This window comes from Ischnura elegans, chromosome 2, assembly GCF_921293095.1.
Source record: "Ischnura elegans chromosome 2, ioIscEleg1.1, whole genome shotgun sequence".
Taxonomy (NCBI): Eukaryota; Metazoa; Arthropoda; class Insecta; order Odonata; family Coenagrionidae; genus Ischnura; species Ischnura elegans.
In genome coordinates this window covers 102,762,570-102,777,383 of record NC_060247.1, presented here as the reverse complement: position 1 = coordinate 102,777,383, position 14,814 = coordinate 102,762,570, and the positions used below count along the sequence as shown (strand labels likewise).

Here is a 14,814-nt window from a genome sequence, read left to right as displayed (position 1 = left end):
CAATTACTAAAATTTCGAGGTGTTGAATAAGTTGACTTTTTATGCGCGTCGGGCATGCTCTCGATATGACCATTTTGAGAGGTTTATAAGGAATAGATCTAAAAATGGAATTTTTTGGGTATTTATAGCACACTTTCACCGTCGACATAACTCAAAAATGGGTAAACGAACCCATAAACAATGCTTACAGAAACCTGTAAGGTACAAAATACTGTGGGCTAAATCCTGCAGAATACGAATAGATACGCCATTGTAAACTCCAAAAAATTTGACTTTTGACCAGCTTTTATCGTTTAGGGACCACTGCGCGCTGGGTGTCCTCTCTTACATACGGCGTAAATAACTAGCTTTATGTTATTTGTGCCATCAGATCCAAAATCGTTGGAATTCTTTAAACAAATCGGAAGATGGAAGGGAAACAGAAGTTGCAACGAAAATTTCTACCATTATCGCATAAATTCAAATAAAAAAACGCGAAAGTTGCCGTCTATTTGTCTAAAAAGTTGGTGACGTCATGTGTGTCCCGGTTCCATGATTCGTTCACATAGACAGCCGATCATCGAGGGAAGGAATCACTCAAAAGAGTGTAAATAGCAACAGACCACCCGAGGCCGATGCGATACGGCTAGTAGTAACAGAGAAGTAGTGACCTGTTTGACAAGAGCGCGTGACGTCATCAAATTATCAGCGAAAGGATTTGTTATCTGCCAATTGATTTTTAGTCAAGAATGGCTTGATAAGTCGGGGATAGATCTAAAACGGAAAAATTTTGTTATTTATCACTCTTTCACAGTCGATATAATTCATAAATTGGTAAAAATACTTCTTTAATATACTTTTTTCTCGTACATAAATCAATTATGATCAGCCAAAAACTAATGCTTCTAACCAACTTTCCTCCCCACCCAGGGGGGTAGGAGGAAAGTTGGTTTTAATATAATAATTGATAAGGGGAGGGGAAATTTGATTGTGCATACTACCAATCAACTGGTCTACTACTTTTCACTCTTTTCACTTGCTTTCCATTGTAACCTTGCGGCAAACCATATTTAAATTGATGTATAAACACGTTTAATTATTTTTAAAAATGGCAATTATTTTCTCATGTATTTAGAAATATACTCAAAAAATTGCAAAAATATATCCTCTGGAACCCCACCTGTCATTGCACCCGATAAAGGATGTGGACACAGCAAAAATCACTTTTTTCTTCCGACCCCTAAGGGTGGGCAAAAAAATTATGGAACACCAGCCGAGATACGTTACAATGATAATTTCCACAATTTTTAAATTTCCCAGCACACCAGAATTCTGCTGAAACTTCAGACCTTTTGCCTGGGCGGCAGCCAGAAAATAATTCTGAGTGGGGGTTTATGGAGATGGGGGACATTTTGTGGGGAGATTATTTTAAAGGCGGTTCATTTCTGGCCATATCTCTCAAATATTTAGGGTTGTTTTCGCCTTGGGTTTTGTTTATGCAACTCTCATAACACCATTCAACCCTTTTAAATGGTTTTGTGGAGCTCTGTACAAGACTATACTCTTTTTATGATTGAAATTGGCAAAAATATTCACAAAAAATCGCTTCATAGTAATCCCATAGTTTCAGCACAACAATAACTTCATCCTAGAGTATTTATTCATGAAATGTAATACAAGGTTGAAGGTATCACTTTGAGCAGACCTATGTTTGAATATTCAAATAACTCGAATTGCTGATGCCGGAATATAAAGGCCAAAAAAAGAAAGTTAGATTAACCTTATGATGAGAGGAATATCTGTAGACATATAGAAAAAATCCACATGAGTACCATAAATCTTTATCACTCACTGTTTACTAAATTTTAAAGCTCTACAGCAACAATTGTTGTTCTCAAGACAATAAAGTTTATACACACATTGGTTCTAGTTCTTAACATAGATGATTTAGTTGGATAGCCAGGAATTTTGTTCAGGGGCGGTTGTCCAAAACCTGGGGGGGGAAAAGTTTTGAAAAACAGGGTACTATGTGGAGGGCTTCAGAACAATTTTAACACTTTTCATTATCGAAAAAAAACTTTATTTTTCAAATAAATCTTATGTAAATTCATGATTTTTCAATATTTAAGAGGAAGGGGGTCCAGACCCTTTCCCTCGCGACGCCACTGAGATGATTGCTTGAATATTAGAAAAACTCAAATCGCTGATGCCCGTAAAAAAGGTAAAAAAATAAAAATAAGAAGCAGTTACATGAACATGATGTGAGGAATCTCTGAAGACATTTAGAGAAAATCCACTTGAGCACCAAAAACTTTTATCTCTCACAGTTAACTAAATTTTAAAGATCTACAGCAAAAATTTTTGTTCTCAAGACAATAAAGTTGATACACATTTTTTTCAAGATCTTAACATCGGCTTATGAGTTTCTTCCAATTGGATGTAATGATAAATGCTCTGCATAACTTGGTGGAGGTGTCTCAATCCTCGGAGCTGAAGGGGCAGCTCTTGGCATAACAGGGGTAGTCAAGCCGACAGTATGGATTTCATCCAAACTCCCGTCAATTAAGGAATACATTTCTCCATTTGTTCTGGAAGATCTCATTTCAGTAAAAGAGGTTTCACCCCTACTCAAGGACTTAAAACGGTTCAGGCACCTTCTTCTTGAATCAGATGAGCTGCCTTGCCGAAGCATTCTCACAAAATCAGCACAAAAGCCTCCACAAGGTTTTGTAAAATACATAAATGTACAAAGGAATGAGAACAGAGCTCCTGCCTGAAAAGAAAAAGTCACAAACACTGACCTTCAATAACATCATTTTCTCAAAAACTTATAAAATTTAAAGCACAATCTTCACAACAACAGCGATAGTCTAAATATATAAAAATGTTATCTCGCTCACTGGATAATGGCATGATGCTCAACAATGACAACCAACATGACAGCAGAATGAAAAATTTCATTCTATAACAGCATTATATGCATCAATCATTGGTAATTATAAATTTCAGAAATTAAAAATTGCTTATTGCTAAATAATTAGCAAATAGAACCAGACTGTGTTCTCATCTCACTAGTCATATTGTTTTACCTAATTTGCTTTGAAAAATAATTTATGACTTCATTCAATTGCAATAGACAGTTCAAAAATTACAAAAGAAACACATTTGGAAAGAGGGGAACAAAGAGGAAAAGTCATTCTACGGTGGATATTTATAGAAATGAAAAGTTAAAAAATGAAAAATAATGTGTTCAGGTGGCTACAGATTTATATGAAAATTAGTAAAGTGAACATTGGCTTGAACAAGTATAAGTTGTCTAAGGTTGCACATTTCAAATTTAATCTGTCCAAAAGTAGCAAAAACATGTTCCAAATGAAATATGTTATATAAAATTTTACCAATTCAGAGCCAAAATGGAGGAAGAAATCATATTCCGAAAAATTGACAATATTTACATTATTTTTCAAAAACTGATGTACCCCTAAGATCTAAAATTAAATCTTCTAATGAATATGGCCAAAAAGGGATATAAAACACTAAAAATGGATAACCTGAAGCATTTACTGGAAAGAATAGTAGACCAGAAATTGAACAACAGGCTACAAAGGGGACACTACTCAAGAACTCAACTTATATAATATATTAAACATTCACATTAACATTACATGAGATGACTGAACTTACTGTTCTAAACATGCAATGGGACTTACCATAAAAGAAAGGATGAAATAAAAAAAAATTGGGATTCCATCCAGAGAGAAATTGACTTCATTCTTTGACACCGAATCCTCTGTTAAATTCGATTCAAAGTTTGTTATGCGTTCAAATTGATGGAAACGAGGATCTAAAGCCTTTTCATCAAAAACTTGAACATCATCAGGGATATCGATGTGATGATGATAAATTTTCTGCAGAGGATCTTGTTCCACTGCAATTAATTCTAGCTGTACATAGTAATATAAGAGGGAACGGTCATCTTCAGCTTTCTGAGGTCCAGCATCAGTTGGGCTAGCAACAATCATTTTCTCAAACATCTTTTTGGGACAAGCAGAACCAAACTCTTTTTTGGACAGCCATTCCTCTAAAATTTGCATTTCACTAGTTTGATCACATGGCCATGGGTTTGCATACAGCTGAAAAGAAAAATTAAGAGATAGTAAAATTTGAGCAGAAGCAAAAGGAGTTTTGCTACAGAATAATGTTATGCATATTTAAATTCAACATAACGACCGCTCCTAGCCACAGATTAGTATCTCAAAAAATCATTCCATTCAGGCATATCTTGAATTACTGGTCCACAATATGTTATTTGTAAAATTTCATCCATAAAACAGTATGTCAGATATATAATGACAAATGTTATTTGGACGAAATTTTGGTACTATACAGCTAAAATTTTACACTTATAATTAGACTTTCTGGAATATAAATCCAAGATAAGCCTCAATGGAATGATTTTTTGAGATGTTACTTGGCGGCTAGGAGTGGTTGATATTTAGTAATCAAACTATTTTTTTGAAAATATGTGCTACCTAATTAGGTAAGTAGTGGACAAACATGGCACATGTTTGACAAATTCAATCAGGATTATGTGAATTAGCATCATTGTCATCTGCTACACAGAGAAGAGCTTTATATTTTTTAGCGTCAACCTGTTCCTTTAGTTACAGCTGCGATGTAATGAATTGAGCATAAATTTTGCATTTGCCTCACATATTTTCATAAAAATTATTCAAAGACATTGAAACCTATTGAGGTCAAGTAATAAAGTGTGGAAAAAACAAAATTTGTGTTCAATTAATTACGATATGAACTTCCACAAAGTTAACTTGCCAACGATTACCGTATTTCTCCGAATATAGCCCCCTAATTTTGAGGCTTTAGTTTCGGGAAAATTTAAAAAAATGCGTTTGAATATAGTCCTCCCTTTACTTTTACCACAGGCATTTTTGGAAAAAAAGGGGGGACTATATTCAGACATATACGGTAAATATATCACCACTTACAGGGTTGTGCTACCCAATAGGGTGGTTTCCTATTATTTTTTTATTGCCTAAATCGAAAGATTATTACTCCTGGAGTACGTATTTCACCCTTTTATCTATTTTTCGCGATTAAATTAAAAGTGAAAATTTTCAACCGCGCGAAAACGCGACGTGTAAGTATGAATGCCGGGAAATCTCTCCGTGTGACGTATTTCTGGTTCCCGCTGCCGCCCTGTGAGGTGACCTTGAGGCGAGGCTTAGCGCTGATACGACGCAGGCTGCTAGCGGGTAGCTGAGTACCCTGCTGGCTGGTTGCGCTTGGCTTAAATAAGGATTATAAATACCTTATCAAATGAAGAAAACTTTCTGACCTTAGCCAGTTTTAATAAGTGATTATTAAGACATGTTTCCCTGAGCTCTGCGCCTCATGCATGCAATGGTAACCTCAGACGGTGTATAACTCCTATCTTCTCGTATAGAAACTAGGTCCCTGTGACGTCACGTGGAGTGGCATCGCATAGGCGCCAATCTGGCCCTTTTCAAATGAAGATAAAAATGGACCATTGCCATTCGTCTAAACCGGTATTTCTAAAACGAAATAATTTGTATATTATGAATACAGTAATGGTGGGTAACGAATCATAATTAATGCCTTCCGTTTTCTTTGATGAAGGAAACTACCCTATTGCAGCCACAGTAAACCATTTTAAAGTTCATGATGGGGCAAGAATACATTTTTTACACTGGAACAAATCATACTGATTGGAAAATGGAGCAGTGAAATAATAGCTTAGAATGGAGTGCAGTTAAAAATAATCAAAAATTATTTAGATAACTATTTAAGTTTCAGCTCTTCGACTATATGAATATAAGCAGGGCTTTGGACTACAGCTATATTTAAAGCTTAGGATTTTCCACTATATAAAGACAGATTCCCCACTCGAGCACAATACGCATTCAAAACTTCTATGAAATGAATATCTTCTGCATTAATTCTTCTACAAAGTTCATTATTTAAATAATGCATTTATTCTTCTAGTCTCATCTATTTTGGTAATTATTTTAGTAATCCAGAAGATCTCCACTAAAAAATGAGTTCACTTTATGATCTGTATCCTAAGGATTTTTAAAAGTACATGCAAATTTAAAACATACACAATGTACCCTTATATCTAACAAATTTTTATACTTTAAATTAGCACAAATTTGGAAAGCACCCTTGGAATTCTGTGGGATATACTTAATAGGATGGCATAATATGTATAGTTAAATATGAAACGTAGATATAACGATATGATATGTACATATATTTCCATTTATCCTTTAGAACTTGAATATGAATCTAATAATAACAGTAGCAATAACAAAGATGTGCTTTGCCTGGGCAATCTAATGCAATTCAGGCTTGTTAAACTTCTGGAAAAAATTATTAAATAATGGAATAAATTGAGGATGAATCTTGATTAGAGGATAGATATTGGAATATACTTCCTTAATGCAGTCTCATCTGTTTATATTACCCCCATTTATTTTAGTAATCATGGGTCTAAGGCTCTGCAATCTTTCCCACGTAGGTATTATGATAATGTATTCCAACAAAGAATGCATAAGATAACAGGGTATCCAACTTGAATATGATCTTAATACACTGCATAATGAAAAGTAAAAAAACTTTGTAATTTCACATAAGTATTTAATGTACGATCTAGGTTTTGACATGGCACGTCATCTTCTGGCATCGTGACGTGCCACGTCAAAACCTAAGTCGTACATTAAATATTTATGTCGAATTACAAAGTTTTATTTGCTTTTCATTAAGTCAAGAAGATTCCAAAAAATCATACGTGAAACAACTAATTATAATACGCCGCAGAAAAACATTACTGTTGTACGTACAGCTTTAAACTTTTGTAAGTCATGACCGACAATCATATTTTGGTGCACAATTAGTCCATCAAGAAATAAATAATTTGAGCCATTGACGTGGTAGGATAGCAGATAAAAAGTGAGAATTGAACACGCAAGAAATGTTTTTCCTGAATTTTCCAGTAAATACATAATGGTCACGACCACTGTGCCCTACCCCCTAAATTTGCCACTAATTCCACTCCAGAATTGGATTTTACTCATTTGCTCCACTCTAAAGAGTTGAAATTGTGATAATTTCTATGACTTAGATCAGAAATCATTAGGAATTTATTTGTTTATTTCAATTAATTAAGCAAACACTTCAATTTATCAATCACTCATATATCAGGTCGTGAAACTGAAACTTAATGAAAAGAGATACTTAAATCAAGGCTTACCCATAAATCAACAAGATTCGTCAAGTTTTCAAATGCAATGGGATTGAGGGATATGAGCTGATTGTCAGAGATGTTAAGGGCCTTCAAGGACTCAAGCCCAGCAAATGCTTTATGTCCAACATGGCCTAGGTGACAGCTTCCAAGATCCAAATATTCCAGTCTAGGAGCAACAAGAAACGGCGTGCCTTCTTCATTGTTGCTCTTTCCATGGTAACCTTCATTTTCTAGAGGATTTGATCCAAGTCTTAAGGCCCTAAGAAAAACATAATTTCCTCATAAAGTATCAATAAACAGATACAAATACAAAGATTTATTTACCAAATACAAATATAATACCACATAAACACATTCATTTCAAAATTGAACCTAGAACTCAAAATGTCCTGATTAAAGAATGAGAAAGTAATTGGACCAAAAACAATGATTAAGACTCATGCTTGTTCACTTTATGTAATTTTGCATCATCACAAAATACTGACATCACTAGAGCCAATTGTTAACCATTGATTGAAAATTTCTCACATCACAAATTGATGGTAAAACAGTAGTCCTTAATTAATTCGCGAAGAATGCTTTCTGCATGTTCCTACTCATGCTCATTGAATTTGCAATTGAAATGTTTGCTGATGATCATGACTCTAAATTACATAAATTATTTCTTGCTTTAAGACTGGAAGAAAAACTTTCAATATTATAAGAATGATTTCAACCTTTCACTTAAAAACAATATGCACGATTTTCTTTAAAGAGGAGAAGACTGAGAAAAAATATTACAATAAATGAAGATAAGTAGAGCACTTAAAATATTTGAAGATTTTGTTGACAAATGATGACTGTATTGCAAAAAAGACTGAAGTACAGGAAGCATTAGGATACTGAGCATACTATTCTCAGAAAATAGCATTCAAAGCAAAAACTGCTTGTAGAAATACAAATGAAAGAATCTACTGAACTGTCATACGACCTAAGGATTGAAGGCGTGAAACTTGAGGGAAAGCAAAGAGAAATCATCACAGAGGTGGAAAAAAATACTTCATAAGATCTATGGACCATTCCTGTCTCAACTGTCTCTTCTGTCTCAACTCATTTTCATCCGAAATTTTACATCCTATTCCTCCTCCACTTGTGTCACATTCCTTGATGTGGACATTTCTCTAACCACCAATAAATTTCACACCTCTGTACACATTAAAAACACTAACAAACAGCAATATCTACATTAAAATAGCTGTCATCCGACACATATGAAACGATCCCTCCCTTTTTCTTTTTCCATCCGTGGTCACAGAATTTGCAACAATCCAGACTCCCTTAACAGATTTCTTTCCAATTTACACCATGCCCTTCGGAGAAGGGGTTACCCGGAATCCCTCCTCCGTAATAAAATCCGTAAAAAATCGTATGTCCCGAAACAACTAGGCGGGGACAATTTGTCGCAGTCTCTTTCCCTCTGCACGACCTTTTTTCCGGGCGTGGACGTACTGCGTAGGACCCTAAAAGACCTTTTCCCCATCCTCTCTGACAATGCAACCACGTCCAGATTCTTCCCACGATGCCCTTCACTCGTCTTTAATAACCAAATACCCACTTAAGACCTAAGACCACCAAATCTGGCCAACATTTTAAAATTGACAAAACCGCTGCCCAAGCAAATTACACATACTAAACCACAACCCTCGCCATGCAACCGTGCAAGATGCAAAACTTGTCGCATCCTCTTCCCGATCAATTCCTTGCCTTCCCTCTCCCCTCAATGTCTGACATTTCCTGCACAACAAAAAACATTGTATATATGTCATGCCAGAAATGCCCCGCCTTTTACATCGGCTTATCCACCACTCCTCTTTGCATCCGAATGAACGGGCATCGCTCCTCATGCAATAGTTATATATATATATATATTTTTTTTTAATTATATTATTGTACAAAAAACCTGATTGTACCTTTTTTATGTATAAATATTGTATATTGTTTTAATCTTTGTATTTTATATTGTTCATACTTTTTTCTTACATAGCCCTGATGATGATATAAAAATAAATCGAAACGTTGGCTGAAACTTGTTTTAAAATTGACCTTAACTCCAAGAAATATTATATCGTATATTAAACAAGGTCAAGAAAAGAAAAAATAATGATATCAAGAAATCCAGAATTAGATGTCTAATTATAAAGATGAGCAGGTCATGAGCAAAAAAAGTAGGTGGGCATAGAGTAACGAAACAAGTTTTAGAGGGAAAACCGGAAGGAAGAAGAAGAGAAAGACCAAGGAAATAACGGGTGAAGGATGCAGATTTGAGGAAGTTTGGAGTCTGGAGATGAAATAAAGCAACAGAGTGCAAAGAAGAATGGTAGAGAGCTATGAAGAAGATAAATAGTCTTACATGGGCTGTAATGCCAAGGGTGATGATTATAACCTATCATTTAGGCTTCTATAAAAAAATAATGTCCTATTCTATATAAATGTACTACTTTCAATCAACCCTCTATCTTATCTCAGGTTTACATATATGTGAGCCAGGTTACATTTTATCATATGCATAAATTTTCCACATCATCAAAGCTTCTTTCATTTCAGAAAAAAATATATGGTGATTTTTTATGTCTAGCATATTTCACCATTAGCTTACATCTACTCATAAAGGCATTATTATAAACCATGTTTTAATAATGTACTAAAAGAATATTTGAACTGCTCCATCCTTATATTACCTTAAATTTGGTGCATCCTTGAAGAATTGGGCAGGCAATGCATATGGCGTAATGCTTCCAGATACTATTCTCAAACGATTATATGAAAGGTCTAAAAGTTTTAGGTGCCCAAGGCCTTGGAGAGCTGAGACGGATACGTCTGCGATCGAGTTGTGGGAGAGATGAAGGCTTTCCAATTTGACAAAGTTTGGTGAGTTAAATGCTCCCTCCCTCAATGATGAGATGGAATTGTAGGATAAATCCAGTACTTGTACAGGATATATTGAACCTGCAAATCCTAGAATGAGACAGAAAAATATGTCTATCAACGAAGCATCTCACAATCCTCCATGCCTGGGTTCAACAACTGTCAGCCCAACAGGAAAATGAGGCCATTTTGGTCTAATTTTAAGTATACAGCAATGAACAAATTTTGCGAAAAATCCACAGAGAAAAAATCATTTGCCTTGACCAGGATGGATTTTTTCGCACCTTTTGATCTACCTAGCCAACTGCGGTGCAAATTATTGGAGCATTAAAAATTGTGGTAGGCTGCAATGGCAGATCTAAGTTTTGACCAAGGGGAGGGGGAGGTAAACAGTAGGCCTAGGGAATTCCCCAGCGGAAGGGGGTGGAAATTTGGCGATTTTTGGAAATTTGGGATTTTCAAGACACAAAAACTGCTGTTTTAGCCCATTTGTTTGATTAAAAGGATAACAATATGCACACAACCTAGGTCTCTTTAATTGGTACGAAAATGTTCAGAATAAGCCTCAAGGTTAAAACTAATTTGTATTGTAATTTGTTATAGTAGGTAAATTTACTGGAAAATAAAATAAATTGCTTTTGTACAAAGAGGCAACCTGCAAAAATTTCAATTGTATTAAATGTATGTTTTGACCAAATGGTCCCTTTAGCCACCCTAATAGATAAGCCACAGACAGACAGGCAATTTCAATATCAGAACAAAATTTCTTTACTTTTCAAGTCTACTTAGTAATACCTATTTTATGGAAACTTCATCTTTATGAATGGTAAAAATGTTACTTTATGATCAACATCTTATGAACCTGTGTAAACCATAGGCATATCGAGGAAAAATTCCTCTGTTTAAACCAAATATTCATGATTTTTTAGCATATACATACTACGTCATGCATTTGAAAAAAAAAACATTCAATGACTTCAATCCATTTTACTTTCATTTCTCTCCATTTAAAGCATATCATTGGAGAATTGAGAAGTTTGAACAAGATCTTTGAACTATGAGGGGATCATATTATTGGAAATATTACAAGATATAATAAGCATAGACTTAACATTACTTGGAATTCAAAATTCTCAAAGTCATCTAGCCGCAGGGTCGTCTTTTGCACAGAATGTGAGCATAAAAAACGTCTACCTTACATTAAATTTTAGAACATGTGACTGTAAAAAAAATTCTAACCATACGGCATGGACAAGAGGCAAGTTGCATGACACATAATCATGTACCACCTCATTTACTAACATATATTAGATAACAAAAATTAAACAAATTCGTATTGAATTTTATCTTATGCCCATGTTCAATATTCACTCGATGCACTTGCGATGGACGATTCATTTCTAAATGAAATGCAATATTTCAAGTATCATGATTAGTAATTTCAGTTCCAACATTGGAATGAAGACTGATTTAACACTCTTGAATTTCGGTGTCACCGCTACGTCAACACCACTAAGGCCAATATAAATGTAAAATTAATAAATTACAATGAAATGAATCTTAAAATAATATACCTTTGCTTCCGTCCCCATTATCTAGTCCGATATTTACATTGACAAGACCACTTTTGACACAATCTATCCGGAGATGCTGGTGCCACTTATAACAAACACAAATTGCTGGGCATTTCGCCGACTGGATGAATCCAAAGTAACAGGAAAAATTAAATAACCAAACATATAAAATAACTTTCATTTAGTGCAAAGACTAGATGCAAACTTAGAAGTAAATTGGATTAAATACAAGGCAAATGATCTAAATCATACGGTGCGACAACTTCCATTGATAATGATGGTAGAGATTAAAAAACGAGTGTACCTTATGACTACCTGTGCTATAAAGGCTAAGTTTATCTTATCTTTCCCCAACACCTGCATGATTCATACGTTTCCTTGTTCTTTTAGCGAGTGCACAGGCGCCCGCACGCATAGGACCCAAAACAAACAAATTATGATAATTTGAAAATCCGGTTAGCGTTGAGTATCGGGTGAGCTAACATTTGATGCAAATAATAATTAAATGAAATCACGATGATTACCTTTATCCGAGCTTGCACCACAATGTTATGTGCATGTTGCGACCAAATTGGCGGTATAGGCATCAAATTGACGAATATCCGGGAAAAATAACATATTCTATACTTCCTTTACGATGGAATAGCATAATTTCCTGATGCATTATTTAGATCACAGTCGATAAATACACCGTTTATTTACGTTCATGTTATTTTGTTTACATAGTGCGTCCCGCGCGCTTCTCGCGATGTTGCCAAATCTATTCTAGACAATTTCATAACTCATTTACTATTAATTTAATTTTTCAATTATGACAAATTAAAATCTATAGTGGTTAAAAAAGAGGAATAGCAAAGGACTAGGAGACTAATTATTTTAACCCGTCTATTTTATGCATATATTTTACTTTGAATAATTCACCACGCGTGCTTACAAAAAGAGGGGGAATCTGAATACGCTAGTTGGAGGGTTTCTTTGAGTATTAGGGTACCACGGGTGCGGAGGGTTAAGAATGGTAGTAGTAACTTCCACAGTTTTACTTTCAGCTTGTAACTAAACTAAATGGCGGAGGCCCAGCAGTTCATAGCTTCCGTTCATTATGCGAGACCTCCGGTTCTCTTGTGTTCAGCGGTTTATTCCGAGAAAAGAAGTACTAAGAAAATCACGCATCTTTCAGGGGTTGTCAACATCACGCAGAGAGGGACCCGTTCCTGTCTGAAGCTATTCCCAGAAAGTCGTAGTACCTAGAATATTTCACATTTGTCATATATGCAAGAAAAAAATTTCCCTAAAGAACGACGTGGAGATATTAGTTCATGTCATCTACTTCTGCCAGCTCTTTAGGCTCCACGCAGAAATTTTGTCGAGAAAACATTTCAACTTTCACGCGAAAAATCGCTTAATTCGGGCCATTTTTTCCATTTGGGCACACGCAATTGATTTTTTAAACTCTAAATTTGGACGACAAATATCAAACATCTTATTTTCCTATATGGCCATTACATACCCCTATGAAAAAATTGTATAAAACTGTTTCAATGTTTTATACATTGCCATGGTAATGTATAAGAATGTATAAAAATTTGAAACAGTTTTATACAATTTTTTCATAGGGGTATCTACTCCATATTTGAAGTTATATCATCAAAATTTGAAGCCTAGTCCTGAATCCGCCAATGTTTGGTATTTGGAAACATTTATTTTCCCTATTATTCTGTTATTCACTGGCCGCTAAATTGATTTAAAACCTTCACTAGAAATGCACTGCTAATTCAATGACGATGCGTGTACTTATTTGTATATCTTTTAAATTTAATTGAAATTACATTCACAAAATATAATTAGATAAATTTTATAAATGCATAGTAACGTTTATCTTGATTTCCATGTCTCTCAAAAATGAAAAACTCCTGGAATAATAAATTTGCAATTTTGTATTTTACGTTGCCAACCAAATAGCCTTCCATTTCGCTTCGGTTATGATATCTTTAAAAAAGTGCCTTCATAAAAAAGCTTGAATCATTTCCCACGACTAATTCAATTCAAATATTGGCGCTCTTTGTTGGATATGCGAGCTGTAGGCTATACTTTCGTTGCGGCGGGGATAAGAGGCAGGATTGTACAGATGCTCATCACATTCACCGTATTAATTAATTGTTTTCGTTGGGAATTCAAGTCAAAACAAGCTGAATATTTCGAAGTAAAATATTCGAAACTTTTTTTTTATTGGAAAGTTGGTACGGGGAAAATCTGGTTCAGTTGCCATCCCTGCGTAGAGGCGTTCCACGAACTGGGTAGGGACGTTAGGGAAGGCGGGGAATGCGACCGTTGGCTCGTCCCGATACATGTGATGAAGAAAGAAAAGTCGAGGAGAATAAATCATCATTGAATTTAGAATGATCGCAAAGACCTTCGAAAAGTTACTGTAGGCAATAATGGCGTACCGACGATTAAAACTGGGGGGGGGGGGGGGGAACAAGCCATGGTTGTTCAAGTTGCAAGTAAGCTTTAAGCATGGAAAAGGTGAATGAAATCAATATTATTAGGAAACTGTAAAAGCTCTTTATTAGCTTTTAAAATTATTTGCTTAAAAAAAATTATTTTCCTCAAAAACATTTGCGATTTTTGCTTATTGGAGGTTTGGGGGGGCAGCTGCCCCCTCCTGCCCCTCGCTGGGTACGCCCATGTTAGGCAAGGGTCCTCAGAAACTATACTCCAGGTTCCAACTCGTTCACATTTAAGGAGGCCACGGCTAGGAAATGAAAAAAATATTCATTAGCTCATCCGAATGTTCTAATTATCGTCTATAAAGACTCAATACTCAGCAATGTTTGGAGACTCAAGTTTAGCAATGTTTAGAGAACCAAATTTTTCAAAGGGGAGAATATTTTTTATGCAGATGCGCAAAATTTTCACTACTTTAGGCCGTGATTTCTTAGATTCCATGTTTTACTTCAGTTCGAGTAAAAAACGACCATTTTTATTTTTTTTACTATCTGAACTTCACTTTTCACTACAGTGGCATATATAAGGACAGGCCAAAAGGTTCCAATCCCCCCTGAATGAGGAACA

General features: G+C 35.1%; 1 protein-coding gene across 3 annotated transcripts; it reads right to left on the bottom strand.

Annotated features, from left to right (window-relative positions):
• Positions 1-2,109: 2,109 nt before the first annotated feature.
• On the bottom strand, positions 2,110-12,482 carry LOC124154264. 3 transcript variants are annotated; one of them, XM_046527877.1, is made up of 6 exons: positions 12,267-12,482; positions 11,743-11,863; positions 9,982-10,258; positions 7,271-7,523; positions 3,690-4,112; positions 2,110-2,752 (listed from the first exon to the last, which is right to left on the bottom strand). In XM_046527877.1, the coding sequence occupies exons 1-6, from the start codon at positions 12,327-12,329 to the stop codon at positions 2,396-2,398; spliced, it is 1,494 nt and encodes a 497-aa protein (XP_046383833.1). In that variant the 5' UTR covers positions 12,330-12,482; the 3' UTR covers positions 2,110-2,395. The 3 variants fall into 3 exon arrangements, with proteins under 3 accessions (XP_046383833.1, XP_046383835.1, XP_046383834.1); XM_046527879.1 differs by lacking the exon at positions 12,267-12,482 and adding an exon at positions 12,058-12,149; XM_046527878.1 differs by lacking the exon at positions 12,267-12,482 and having other exon boundaries at positions 11,743-12,039.
• Between the last annotated feature and the right edge of the window lie 2,332 nt (positions 12,483-14,814).

Coding starts and splice junctions, on each gene's coding strand:
- LOC124154264 (XM_046527877.1), bottom strand. CDS start 12,329: ATGCCTATACCGCCAATTTGGTCGCAACATGCACATAACATTGTGGTG. Junction 11,864..12,266: donor TGGTGCAAGCTCGGATAAAG/GTAATCATCGTG, acceptor GGATTCATCCAG/TCGGCGAAATGCCCAGCAAT. Junction 2,753..3,689: donor ATTTCATCCTTTCTTTTATG/GTAAGTCCCATT, acceptor TTTTCTTTTCAG/GCAGGAGCTCTGTTCTCATT.